Source organism: Ahaetulla prasina, chromosome 2, assembly GCF_028640845.1.
Source record: "Ahaetulla prasina isolate Xishuangbanna chromosome 2, ASM2864084v1, whole genome shotgun sequence".
Lineage (NCBI taxonomy): Eukaryota > Metazoa > Chordata > Lepidosauria > Squamata > Colubridae > Ahaetulla > Ahaetulla prasina.
The window spans coordinates 63,533,797-63,548,875 of record NC_080540.1 but is presented as its reverse complement, the minus strand read 5'-3'; the positions used below and the strand labels follow the sequence as shown (position 1 = coordinate 63,548,875).

General features: G+C 38.6%; 1 protein-coding gene across 1 annotated transcript in view; it reads right to left on the bottom strand.

The window, feature by feature from the left end:
• ERC2 (ELKS/RAB6-interacting/CAST family member 2) overlaps positions 1-15,079 on the bottom strand; it is a 617,452-nt gene that overhangs the window by 305,728 nt on the left and 296,645 nt on the right. Inside the window, exon 7 of the mRNA XM_058170468.1 lies at positions 4,337-4,474. Coding sequence (XP_058026451.1) covers positions 4,337-4,474 — 138 coding nt within the window. The remainder of the gene's footprint in view (positions 1-4,336; positions 4,475-15,079) is intronic.

The window sequence follows — 15,079 nt, the reverse complement described above, 5'->3', positions numbered from 1 at the left end:
GCATTATTAGCTACTGCATTTTAAAAGCATTTTTATAGAAAGGTTGAAAATCCTTAGATGGATAGCAATTGCACTAATTAAGACAAACATACAGTACTGGCAAATTTAGATATTTCTTCCATGTCAAACAGAATGGAAGAATATTCACTTATTACTGGTTATTATTCTAACACTAGCCCCATCCCACCCTGACTGAATAACTATTAGCCACACTGAATTCCTGTGCCCAGAATTCCTAGAATTATAAACACTAAATTTCTTGCACCCATATTTAATTAACTTAATCAATACATTTTTGTTAAATATCATTACTGTCCATTCTTTTAAAGATTGCACTAATACAAGCTTCTACAGCATTAACTTTTTCAGGGTTCACTTTATCCAAAAAATAAGCATACAAAATAGGTACATCTTTATTGTCAATGCATAGATAGACAGGTAGGTAGGTAGGTAAGTAGGTAGGTAGATAGATAGACACATAAACACACACACACACATACTAATACACCACACAGTATACAGTAGAAAATGACAGCTACTGTTCCATGATGAAATGCTTCTTGCATGTATGCCCCAAAGACATGACATAGCCATATCCTGTCAAGATCTTAGCTGATAAATCTCGTGGGTCATCCAGATTTGAATTCAACAGATCTAGTGAACTTTGTCTCTTAATAGAAGTGTATTCTAGGTTTCCATAAAATGGCTCTGATAGCTTAGCCTTATTGCCCTGGATATTTGATATATGTATTATAACTATTGAGAGATATTCCAAAATACTGATCATCTGGGAAATTTAGATTTTCTTACTTTATCTTACTCTAAACAAAGGTTTTCCATTATATTTCTTATCAAACAATCTACTGACTAACACGTGTATTCTACAGATTCTGTACCTGGAAGATGGACTTGATACATCAGCAATATGTCTGAACAGAAATGTGGGTCTCACTTTGAAATCCTTCTTATGAAAATCATTGAAGTGTCAACTGAATTGCTTCTCCAGAAGATATTGCTCTTCCTTTTTTGGACTCCAACCTTCCATCCCATTTTCCTTTAACCAAGGAAAATCTACATTGAACTGTTCCAGATATGCCCCTGTTCTTATTTATAAAATGCTGGAAGAATGGGGTGCATGTGAGTTGGGCAGCCATATAAATATTTAATAAAGACATAAATAAATAATAATTTTCCCAATTGTATTGCAGCAGATAATTTATTTGCTGAAATAAATTTGGTGAAATAAATTTGGTGAAATAAATATTTTATATGAATTTATTTTGGAAAATATTTCAACATTTCAATACATATGCCAACATGATACATCTGTATACAAAAAATACTTTGGGGGCAGGTATTAAATTGTCTTGTTTATAGGGAGGATCAGTTGATTATGAACAATTAAAGTTTATTTAGTAATATTATTAAATAGATACAAAATGTAAGTTATAAATTATTCATCAGCAAAAGCCCTTCGCTATATCAAATTGCAGAAGGACTGTAGAGAAGAGCTGCCATCATCTCTTGTTATTTGTTTGTTTTGTCATGTATTTCAATTTAATAATAGCTTTCTTTTCCTTTTAACTCTGTCCAGAAGTCAACTGCCCCTCACATTCCAGGTTTTCTTAAGATTTCTGGCTTGTAGGGACGTGATCATTTTGCATTCTACCCAAATACAAATTATTCTTCCATCACATTTATTACTAAGATAGTGGCCATCCTTAATTTTAAACGTGAAAAGTTACTGTAGATTAATTTATCAAGAGCTTCTTTTAATTATAGTTTGAGAATGACCTTTTCTGGACAGAAAATAATAAAGTAATAAAGTTCATAAGATTTACAATAAAAAGGCTCTTGTAATATTTCAAACATTACTAGTTACCATATGTAAAATACTTAGCCTTTGGGGGAGGGGTGCAATAATGAGAATTTCTTGTAGAAAAGAAAAAATGAAGACACAACTAATTCGAGTGGCAGAACACAAGAGAACATGTGCAAAAAGGTATACAGTATTAGGTACTCTCTTCTTTTTTGCTAACTCTAAAGTAAAGATTTTGTTTTTTTGAGTAATGAACTGTCAGGGAAGATGTGGGTCAAATGGGATAGAAATCAGTGGTGTGTTTCAAAAAATTTTACTACCAGTTCTGTGGGTGTGCCTTGGTGGGCGTGCCTTAGTGGGCATGGCAGGGGAAGGTTACTGCAAAATCCCCATTTCCTCCCAATCAGCTGGGACTTGGGAGGCAGAGAGTAGATGGGGGCGGGGCCAGTCAGAATTTTTACTACCGGTTCTCTGAGCTACTCAAAATTTCTGCTACCAGTTCTCCAGAACTGGTCAGAACCTGCTGAAACCCACCTCTGGTAGAAATCCTAATCCTCAATTGTCTAATTATGTTTTCCTAATTTATCTCTAATCAGATATTTTTCTAATGTATTTCTTATCAACCCCACCAATAGTTGTTTTAACTATGCTTTCCCAATATTTAGCACCTGGAAAACATTCTTGACCCACAACAATGTGAAATAGCTACTTGAGTCTGACTTGGGTCCCTGTAATAGTCCTCAAGAAAATCAGGGCCAAAAAGAAAATGAAACCCATCCACTTAAACAAATCTCTATTTCATCCCTTCTCCAACATTGCAACTATTTTCTCTACCTCATTTGTAATCTTAGCATGGATAAATCAATCCTATCTTTTGACAATGCAGCGTATGGAAGAGCAAAGACAAAGGACAGCATTTCCTTCACATTTAGGCACAAAGTGATCCAATTTGTACTTTTCAAAGTTATACATAAACTAGAGTACAGTCCTTGCCAGATTTTTCTACATTTTGTAATGCAGCTCACAATTTTAAAACCTATACAAATGTGTATGTTGAGGAAAATGCACAGTAATATAGGCATATGAGGAAAAATTACATAAAAATGTGTACACTAAGGAAAGAATTCTCTAATTGGGGAAAATGTATGCAACATGACATATACAACATTGTGTGACCCTTAAAACATTAAAAAGAACAAAAAATAGAATAGGAAATAAAAAATAGAAAACTAAGCACAACGGAAAAAGTATCTCCCAAATACTATAAATTTCTGTAGGCAGGTTTAAGGTTATCACTTAAGATTAATTTGGTTACATAGAGACACTTGTACATTTTAGTTATTATTTTTCCTACTCTATTGACTGAAATCAAGTTTTGCTGTCAGTCACACATTCTATTAAACGCTCAACACCATAATTCACAAACACAAAACAAAGTGGACTTGAACTGTAGTATCTCTGAGCTAGGTGGTGATTACACTTGTTAAAATGCTTTTAGATATCATGTTTTGGATGTTTAACCACAAATATAATGAAATTGCAACAATGTCTCCTTTCTACTCTTATTTTGTTTGGCAAGCATTCCTGGATTTATATCTCTCTTCTTACAAGTCTAATCTAATGTCTTTTTTCCCCCACAAAAGCAAACAGGAACTCAATCATAGAGCTCTGTAAGTAAAGGTAAAGGTTCCCCTCGCACATATATGTGCCAGTCGTTCCCGACTTTAGGGGGCGGTGCTCATCTCCGTTTCAAAGCTGAAGATCCAGCACTGTCCGAAGACGTCTCCATGGTCATGTGGCTGGCATGACTAAATGGCAAATGCACACGGGACACTGTTATCTTCCCACCAAAGGTGATCCCTATTTTTCTACTTGCATTTTTTTTACATGCTTTCAAACGGCTAGGTTGGCAGAAGCTGGGACAAGTAATGGGAGTGCACCCCATTATGCAGCACTAGGGATTCGAACCGCTGAACTGCTGACCTTTCGATCGACAAGCTCAGTGTCTTAGCCATTGAGCCACCGCATCCTCTGTATCAGGATGATCCTCTGTATCAGGATGCATTAGAGCCCTGACTTGCAACAGCAGCAATTCCAATTTTTACCAACATGAAACTGTTGGGCCAATCAGAACGGAGGAGAGAATGCCAAAGCTGTAATCTTTTAGCTGTCCAGACCAGGGGTCTCCAACCTTGGTCCCTTTAAGACTTGTGGACTTCAACTGGCTGAGGAACTCTGGGAGTTGAAGTCCGCAAGTCTTAAAGGGACCAAGGTTGGAGACCCTTGGTCCAGACACTTACAAATACATGTTTGGCACCTTATGAAATGAATTCCTTGTGTTTTAAGACAGAAATCGCTACTAACCCAAACAGGAATCCTGAAGATCTTTTTGTAGTTTTTGTACATCTTTCAATGAAATTGATCATTTAGGAGAGATTTCTGTGTCCAAAGGACCAGCCAGTAGAACATCTGAGCCAATTCTAAAAAGAAATTGTAGACGGAAACAAGAGAACCTACCTTCTCAGAGAGGGCTTCTTCCAGGGTAGCTAGAGCTGTATCTGTGTTACTGGAATCTGTCTGTAGTGATTTCACACGATCTTTCAAATTAGTTAGTTGCTTGTCTTTATCTCTAAGTTGCTCCTGAAGATTTTCAATCTTTGGGGAGTGGGGAGAAGCAAGATAATGAAATGTTTCTTTATCACAGAAGGCAAGGTTTAAGATTTCATGCTATCCTAACAAAACAGTGTCAGGTGCTTCTTTCTGGAAACCAGAAGTAGAACATGTAGATGGAAATTTATATTTAAAATCAATGCCTCATGCTTTGGGGTTAAATATAAGGAAGAGTCTTGCATTTCAACCTGATTTAACACAGCATTTTTTTTCAAGACTGGACCTAAAATAAAAGTACTACAGATCTTTTTTTCCCCCCAAGGTTTATTGGGTTTTTATGTTTAAACATATATCAACATTAATACAAGAACAGTGTGGCCTCTGGGTATAATTCATGTTAATACAAATAACAACAGTCTATTATATAATCAAACTTATATAATCCTAATATTAATGTACTTGATTATTCTAAAGTAGTTATTCAATATTTCAATGTTCCATTCTAATGTCAATGATCTTCTTGAACATATAGTAATATTATCTTTCAACCTCTCATATTTCCATCTAATTATTACTTATTTTCAATTTATATAGAAATTATCACTACTAATATTCCCCCTAACCTCTATTCTGGCTTCTAGTCAGGTCACTCTTACTAATCCTAATGTTAAGATACATATTTATGTTAATACATAGTCCTTTATATAAAGGTATATATTCTTATTTCTACCTCTATTTCTAGTTTTTAATCAGGCCACCATTATATTAGAAAAAAGAAGAAAGAAAAGGAAAATAATAGCTCTATTCTATCTATCATCCCTTGCCCATTTTAATTCTTATTCATTTTTTGGCTTTCCTCCCATACTCCCTTCTTGGATCTTTGTCTCGGTCAACATCTGTATCTTTATTATTCCATCTAAATATTTCTCCCATCTCTATCCTCCTAAGCTTCAAAATTTTCAGAGTATCCACCCATACTCCTATTTCCCTTTCAAAAATCTTCCAGATTATCCAATTCCATTTTTATATCTCTCAAAAAGTTTTTCTCATCCTCTTGTTTTATTTGGTGATTTGTCTGTTCTATCTTTTCCTCCATTCTTTCCGCCGTCTCCTCTCTTTCCTGGACACTTTGATCTTCATTTATTGCCAGTTTATCATATTTTCCACTTTGTCACTCATGCCTTGGATGAAGTCTTTTATCTCTCTTTGATTCTTTTTCATGGTATCCCTAATGCTTTGAAATATCCATGCCATTTCTCTTGAAAACTCACTCTTGTCTTAGTTTAATAAGTCCACCTTTAATCAGGGCCACAAACAATATACTCAATTCCAATTTTGCTCATCAAAGAGTTCAATAATCATAGCTCTTTACATCTCAGGGTTATTAATCAATTCCATTTAAATAGTCCAGACAATTTCCTCACAACAAAAGTCACTTTACTTTACTTAAAAGTCTTCCTTATCACAATAGTAAAGTAATTAATTATAGGGCAGTTAGTATCCCCTCAATCCTTCAAAAAGATGTTGCTTATTTCGTCTGTTAAAGTTTTCCTAGATTTGTAGGGGTGTAGTATATTCCATTCACCAGTAGATGGCAGCATCAACAAAGTTTCAGCATTGTTTCAAATGTGGTAAATTAAAATCCAAATTTAATTCAGTTTATAGAGACAGAATTAAATACTCGAATCAATTCAGTTACATAGTTTCAGCATAGTATAATGCCTTTCCATAACGCCTACCCAATTTAAAATCCAATTTTCTTTAATTAAAAAATCTTTAGCTTTTCTCCTTTCATTCCGGTTACCACTCAGTTCCTTTCATTCAGGTCGCCACTTTAAAAAAGGTAATTCTAAGAGTCTCTTTTCTTCTCTGGATTTTCTTCTTTTTTCCTTTAAGTTTAGGGACTAAATGCAAAAAAAAAAAAAATATCCTCGCCCAGCTCCAATCACTATTCACTAACTCCACTTTAGCACTAGACTTAGGTGTTTCTCAGCTGCCCCAGCTTCGTGGCAGCCATGTTTAGGCTTCCTCTTCTCCTCATTGTGGCTGAGAGAGAAAGAAAAACCCCAGGTCAGTCAGGAGAGTTGCGACTCTCTGCGACCTTACAGGGCACCTGTTCTGTCCCCCTCGCCTCAGTCCAAGCGATGACTTAATTAGCCGGCACTATCAGCTCTGGCAGCAAACTAGCGAGCATCTGCCAAGTGTCTCGGTTATCTCTCTGATGCCGATGAGTCAAACAGTACTTCAGCTCTAGTCAAGCAGTTGATTTGCATGCTACGAAGAGGCATAGCAGCCCTTGCTGCTTTTATATCCTGTGGGGTGTGGCTCCATTTCTCCTCCGCCTAGACTTTCAGACCGTTGCTCCCCACCGCAGGGAGACGGAACCAATGTGTTGGTTCCGTCCCAGGTGCCTGATGGATCCCGAGAGGTTCCTGACGGAGCTTGGGCCGTTCCCTGAGGATCTTGCCCATGGCACGACCGAAGAACTAGTTGCAGCCTGGGAACAGGCCGCGGCTGGGGCTTTGGACCGTGTCGTGCCTTTGCGGCCTCTGACCCAGCGCAGATCTCAATTGGCCCCTTGGTTCTCTGAGGAGCTGAGAGAGATGAAATGCCGGAGAAGACGCCTAGAGAGTACCTGGAGGTCCAGCCGTTCCGAGGCTGATCGGACACTAGTTAGGTCTTTTTCGAAGACCTACCTAGTGGCACTGAGGGAGGCAAAACGTTCCTACGTTTCCACCCTCATTGCGTCGGCAGATAACCGCCCGGCCACCCTGTTTCGGGTGACCCGCTCTCTCCTACATCAGGAGGGGCGGGATGACCCCTTGCAGGGACGTGCCGAGAAGTTTAGTGGTTATCTATACGATAAAATCGTTCAGCTTTGGGATAGTTTGGACCAAAATTGCGATGATCCAAGTGAGATGACGGAGACGCGTCTTGTCGATGTTCTTTGGGATGAGTTTGATTCTGTGGCTCTCGAGGACGTGGACAGGCTACTGGGGAGGTTACATGCCACTACATGTTTACTGGACCCATGTCCCTCCTGGCTGGTGCTGGCCACTCAGGAGGTGACACGAGGCTGGCTCCGGGGAATTATAAATGCTTCATTGTTGGAAGGGGTTTTCCCCGCCGCCTTGAAAGAGGCGGTGGTGAGACCCCTCCTCAAGAAGCCTTCCCTGGACCCAGCTGTTTTGGGAAATTATTGTCCAGTCTCCAACCTTCGCTTCGTGGTGAAGGTTGTAGAGAGTGTGGTGGCATGGCAGCTTCCCCGGTACCTGGATGAAGCTGTCTATCTAGACCCGTTCCAGTCCGGCTTCCGGTCCGGATATAGTACGGAGACAGCTTTGGTTGCGTTGGTGGATGACCTCTGGAAGGCCAGGGATAGAGGTTGTTCCTCTGCCCTGGTCCTGTTAGATTTCTCAGCGGCTTTTGATACCATCGACCATGGTATCCTGCTGCACCGGTTGGAGAGTTTGGGAGTGGGAGGCACCGTTTATCGGTGGTTCTCCTCCTATCTCTCTGACCGGTCGCAGATGGTGTTGACAGGAGGGCAGAGATCGACCGCAAGGCGCCTTACTTGTGGGGTGCCTCAGGGGTCGATTCTCTCGCCTATCCTGTTCAACATCTATATGAAGCTGTTGGGCGAGGTCATCAGTGGCTTTGGGGTGAGTTACCAGCTGTACGCTGACGATACTCAGCTGTACTTTTCCACCCAGGCCACCCCAACAAAGCTGTCGAAGTGCTGTCCTGGTGCCTGGAAGCCGTACGGGTCTGGATGGGGAGAAACAGACTCAAGCTCAATCCCTCCAAGACGGAGTGGCTGTGGATGCCGGCATCCCGGTACAGTCAGCTGCAACCGCAGCTGACTGTTGGGGGCAAGTCATTGGCCCCAACAGAAAGGGTGCGCAACTTGGGCGTTCTCCTGGATGGACGGCTGTCGTTTGAAGACCATTTGGCGGCCGTCTCCAGGAGAGCTTTTTACCAGGTCCGCTTGGTTCGCCAGTTGCGCCCCTTTCTTGACCAGGATGCCTTATGCATGGTCACTCATGCTCTTGTCACTTCTCGTTTGGATTATTGCAATGCTCTCTACATGGGGCTACCTTTGAAGTGCACTCGGAGGCTTCAGTTAGTTCAGAATGCAGCTGCACAGGTGATCGAGGGAGCCACATGTTGCTCCCGTGTAACACCGCTCCTGCGCAGTCTGCACTGGCTACCTGTGGTCTTTCGGGTGCGCTTCAAGGTGTTGGTTACTACCTTTAAAGCGCTCCATGGCTTAGGGCCCGGGTACTTATGGGACCGCCTGCTGTTACCTTATGCCTCCCACCGACCCGTACGCTCACACAGAGAGGGTCTTCTCAGGGTGCCGTCCGCCAAGCAATGTCGGCTGGCGGCCCCCAGGGGAAGGGCCTTCTCTGTTGGAGCACCTACCCTCTGGAACGAACTTCCCCCTGGTTTGCGTCAACTACCTGACCTTCGGACCTTTCGCCGTGAATTGAAAACGCACTTGTTTATCCAAGCGGGACTGGCCTAAATTTTTTAAACTTTTTGAATTTTAAATAATTTTAATTGGGGTATTTTATGAATTTTATGGGTTAAATTTGACGGTTTTAAATTTTCGGCCATTTATAGAATATGTTATTTTAACTTTCTGTTTTAATCTGTATATTGTATTGTTTTTATAATCTGGCTGTACACCGCCCTGAGTCCTTCGGGAGAAGGGCGGTATAAAAATCGAAATAATAAATAAATAAAATAAATGACTCAGCACTTCCTAGTCCTGTCCCATCCCTGCTTCTGTTGTTCCCGCCTCTCCTGCCTACAAAACCTAGGGTCCAGCCAGGCCTGATTGCCATCAGCTGGGTCTGTGGCCTGGAGGGGAAAGAGTCAGGGGACGGAGGCCTCGTTATCTCCTTCACCTGGCTCCTGGAGCCTCTGGAAGCCGGTGCTCCTGAGGTAAGTCCTGATGTCCCTTCCCCCTCATTTTCCAAGTCACTTTCTAGCAGGGGGCCCGGCTCGGGGGGTGCAGACACAACAGCACCCCTCTTTGCTTCGCTTTCCCTAGAGGGAGGTTTTGGCTCCTCTTGGAGCCCACCAACGAGGAGAATTCAGCATGGGAGTGTGGAGACCCATTCTTCATGTCCAACCCCACTTTGCCGTCAACTGGAAGTCCCCTTACTACAGATCTTTTGAAAGGTGATCTCGCTTTGCTAGCTTTTGCTAGCTCGCTTTTCTTCCTTCATGCCACTTATTTAGCCACTATTTAAGTGCAGAGTTATTGCCAGTCAACATTTCCATATATCTTAACTGAATAGAATGATTCACACAAAATTTTTAAAAAATGCAAATCTACCCTTAATCACAGTCAGTTGTTATTGGCATTATCACAGTGCCACACAACCTTATGATCAGAGGTGGGATTCAGCCGGTTCTGTCCGGTTTGGGCGAACCGGTAGTGGCAACTATGGGACGCTCCACCCACCCACCCACCTGGACATAATGCACAAGCAAAGAGTATGCACGGAAGTATGAGCGCATGCGTGCGCTCACATTTGTGAACCGGTAGAGAAGGTAAGTGAATTCCATCTCTGCTTATGATGATACGTGATGCAGCTACACCAACAGTCAATAATAATCAAAATATATGGAATCCAATGAAGAATATTGAACTCACATACACTGTGACCCTCTACATTTATTCGTGCTTTCAATTTTCAGCTAGGGTGGTCCCATATAGCTATTAAATACCATAAAATCATCCCCCTCAATTTGGAGCCCTCCAGATATGTATAGATCAGTGGTGAAATCTGAACCGGTTTACTACCAGTTCGCTGGCTGTGCATGCCTGCTGTGCGTGCACATGTGCAGTGCACAGCATGCACCAAATGCAAGGTGCGCACCTATGAAGTGCATGCCAAAAGGAGGCATGGGGTAAGTAGAACAGCGTGTGGTGGTGGTGGTGATCAGCTGCGGGGCACGATCTATTTTTTAATTTTAAAAGCATTTTTTTACAACCTATTCGGCCGATAAAAAAATGTTTTTAAAAGTAAAAAAAGGCTCCGATGATTGCGCGGCTCAGCTGTGATCATCAGAGCCTTTTTTTAATCCTTAAAAGCATTTTTTTACATCCTATTCGGCTAAAAAAATGCTTTTAAAAGTAAAACAAGGCTCTGACGATTGCATGGCTCAGCTGTGATCCTCAGAGCCTTTTTTTATCTTTTAAAAGCATTTTTTAAAAGAAGCGGCAAGCGGGCAAGCAGGTGATTTGGTGGGCATGGGTGGAGGGGACCCAGGAAGTTTTACTACCGGTTCTCCGAACCACCTGCTGCCATCACTACTGAATCGGCCAATCTGATCTGATCCAAACCGGGAGCATTTCACCCTGTTATAGATCAATGGTGAGGTTATTATATTCTAACTTGTGAATGAGATATACAGTACCTTAAAACTTTATTGTATTGGGAGGGTTGCATAGTTAGACTGTCATTGGCTTACTTTGCTTTGCACTTTCTTTATAAGCTTTTATATCCAAACTGAGATGAAATGAGAAAGTAAAACTAATTTCACACTCTTAGCTGGGAATAATCTGACTGCAGAAGACTTGAGTAGTATTATTTTGTCAATAAATCATAACTACCCAATTTGATTAGCTATTTATTTATTTGAAGAAATATATTTGGAAGAAGTGTTCCTCATTTGCAATAAAATACCCATCCCAAAGGTCATATACTTTCTAGATTGCAATGCTTGACATAAATTACAAATATATGATAGAAATTATTTTGGATAGAGAGAATTGTATTGTGTCATGAACTTATGTGTTAAAGTGATGAGGGGGCTGGTGGTGGAGGTGGAAGTTACATCTATTTGCTGTACAGTTCAAAAGAAAAAAGGTTGGGATACAAGAAAAATGTTAGTCTATGATGCTCCAATACAGTAAAAAAAGAACTAAACAATATTAAGCAGTGCATTATTACATTTTATTTTCAACAGTACATAATTATTTTTTAAAGTTAACGTTAAGCAGATTTCTGCTTTTTATTTATGGATTTGAGAAAGTGGGACAAAAGAAGAAGAAAAAATAACAGAAACATTGAGAAAATGGAGCGCTTAAGTAAAACAAACTAATATTGCCAAAAAAAAAAATCTTGAGCAATGTAAAGAAAATTAATGACAAATACAGGTAGTCCTCAACTTACAACAGTTCATTTAGTGACTGTTCAAAGTTACAACAGCTCTGAAAAAAGTGACTTATGACCATTTTTCACACTTACGACCGTGGCAGCATTTCCACGGTCATGTGATCAAAATTCAGATTGACTCATATTTATGACTCAATTGACTCATATTTATTATGGTTGCAGTTATGTGATCACTTTTTGTGACCTGATAAGCAAAGTCTATGGGGAAGCCATAGATTCACTTAACAACCATGTTACTAACTTAACATCTGGAATGATTCACTTAACAACTGTGGCAGGAAAAGTGACCTGGGGGCAAAACTCACTTTAAAATGTCTCATTTAGCAACAGAAATTTAGGGTTCAATTGTTGGTAGTAAGCCAAGGACTATCTGTAACAAAACTGCAATGATATCCTATTCAAAATAATTGCAGTGGTTCAGGAAGTGACAGGGGTACTGCTACTGTTCAATTTACGTAAATCTGGTAGTTTATTTTTTAATTTCGTTGTAGGTTTTGTCATCATTATAGAATGAAATCTGTAATAGAAGATAAAAATTTGAATGAGAACATTTGATAATATAAGGTCTCAAGTCCATTGCCTACTAAATGCTGTTCCCTAAGGTGTATAAGAGAAAATAAACCATCCCCAAAATGATGCTCGGTATTGATACATGAAATATAGCTGATCCGTGATCCTGTAATCATTATTATTTGAATATCCAACTCTGCATTTTTAATTGTACAGTTTTGTGTATTTTTTAAAATTGACATACTATATGTTAAGCATATGAATCATAAAATAAATGCAGAAAAATTGAATTAAAAATAGGTTGAAGAATGTCTTTAATATTCTACCTCCACTTTCCTCTGGGCAAACAGAAAAACTAAATGGATCTATGTATCTGCCAGTATAAAGAACAGATGCTCTTAGAAAGGAGTCTGAAAGTTCTTGTTTCTGTGCACACAACCGTCTTATATGGAACTATAGAAAAAAGGCAATCAGTAAATAAATTAACAGCTTACTGTTTTATAACATTATGCATTCTCTGTTCTCAGTTCAATGCTAACTGATCTTCCAAAGAGCATACATCATATTTCTTTCATTTCTATGATAGATTCAACAATTACATTACGACACCCTGTGGAATTCTAAAGACATTACACATTTAGATAGATATAAGCAAAGCAGTAAAACAAACAAAACAGAGCAGGGAGGAGAATATAATTTGTATACAAAGTTTGGGCATTTTTAAAATTATCCCTGGCTATAATACATTCTGTATAATAAACACCCTAAATTAATACCGTCTCCCAAGTGTTTATCTGAATTCTCATGTATTTACTTTATATCAGTTCTCTTAGACATCATGATATTACTAGAAGCTTTATCTGAAACTGTGGGTCTTAAAATGCTGCACTTAGCAAAAATTCTTTCCTTAAATTTAAAGGATATAGACATTAAATTATGTGCATTGCACTCTGTATTACACTTCCAAACTACAATGGTGAGTAGAACTTTTAGATCCTATTAACTCCAAGTTTTACATTCTTTCCAAACATTTGAGTACTGTTAATATTGCTTTTTCTACAATTGCTCTTAAGTTAATGTCAGTAAGATAGAAATTAATAAATATATCTTTTGAAAAACCATTCAGATGCTAATTATTATAAATGACAATATTGCAATTACTGATGACATCAGGGACATTTTTTTATTTTTTTAACTGAAAAACTAATTAGATAGATTGGGGGACCACCAATTGTCAATGCACTGGTGTTAAATGTGTTTCTAACCAGCATATAGCAGACATGACCAGACAAGCTAAGAATCATATGTATAATCTCCAGCTGCTTTGTCTGCAATCAGATTGCACAATTGTCTATTAAAATGTCTTCACATAATCCTTTGGCATTTCCATAAATGGGTATAAACACATTTAGAGCTGCCACTCCATTTATTAAAAATCATTAAAATCTTTCACATGCAATCTTTTCAATTATGTGTCCTGTCAATAAGTTTCTAAGTGGTAAACTTGTCACTTTTCTGGCAAACATTTCAGGAATGCTTCTTAAATACTCAAAGGATTTAACTAAGTCTCACCTGAAGACAAGTGTTACAATTTGATAGAAATTTAAGAACCCCAAAACAAAAAACAAAAAAATCCCTTGTCATTTAAGTTTTAAAAAATAGTGTACTGGAAGCTACAAGTGGTGATAAAGCACTATAATCACCAATAATTACAGATAAATGTTAAAGACTTCTTTTAAAACTTTACTTAAAAGATTAATTGGGACTTTCTCCATATACTTTTTTATGAAATCTAAAAAAGAAATGTAAACTCAAACAATAATTTAAAAAGGAGAAATCAGCTATGAAGTTTATTTGATCTGATTTTGACTCTTCTGAGATTCAAAGCTTATTTTCAGACATAGTATTAAATTATGCAAGGAATTAAGCAACTTGGAGGAAAACGTATTCACAACTAGCTATGATATTAATTTTTTTTAAAAAACTGTTAAAAACATGGCATCATTTCCCGTGACCTCTTTAATTCTACATATTTAAAAATAACACATTCTCAATTTTTAACCCAGGTGATGGAGAAACTAAATGTAGAAAAGGGACAGTAGTTCCTGCAGTGTACAAGATCTAACATATGGAGATTTAACATTCTCCTCTCTGTCTTCTTTCCAGCCACATTTTTCTTCCATAAAATAAATATTCTGCTTGTACAGTTGTAGCGAAGTATTTTTTACTATATTTAATAAAGCACCCCCACCTTACTGGAGGGAAAGACTGAACTAAGAATCAGCACAGTTTGTATGGACCATAAGCTAACTAAATTATCCATATTTCTTCAGATATAAGGTCCACTGAATTCAGGGAGAATTGGTAGTTATTTAATTTTTTATTTGTTTGTTTGTTTGTCAACAAGAACAAGGAAACAAGTATCAGTATAGACATAGACATGGACACATGAAAAAAAATGGCACAAATAAATGGATACAAATAGGCAAAACCTAGCCATAAACACATAGAATGATTACATATAAATGGGGACAGTAGGACAGGGACGGTAGCCATGATGGTGCGCTTATGCACACCCCCTTAGGGACCTCTTAAGAAACGTGTAAGGTTCACGGTAGTCATTTAAGGTAAAAGGTGTGGGGGTTAGAGAAACAAATAACATGATCAGGTAGAGTGTTCCAGACATTTACTACTCTATTGCTGAAGTTGTATTTTCTGCAATCAAGATTAGAGTGAATCACATTTAGTTTGTATCTATTGATAGCCCTTGTGTTATTGCAATTGAAATTAAAGAAGTCATTAACAGGTAGACGTTAAGGTAGATAATCTTGTGAACTAAACTTAGGTTGAAACGTAGACGGCATAGTTCAAGGTTATCCAGGCCTAAAATTTCAAGCCTGCTGGTATAAGGAATTTTATTGTGAGCAGAGGAGTTGAGTACTCT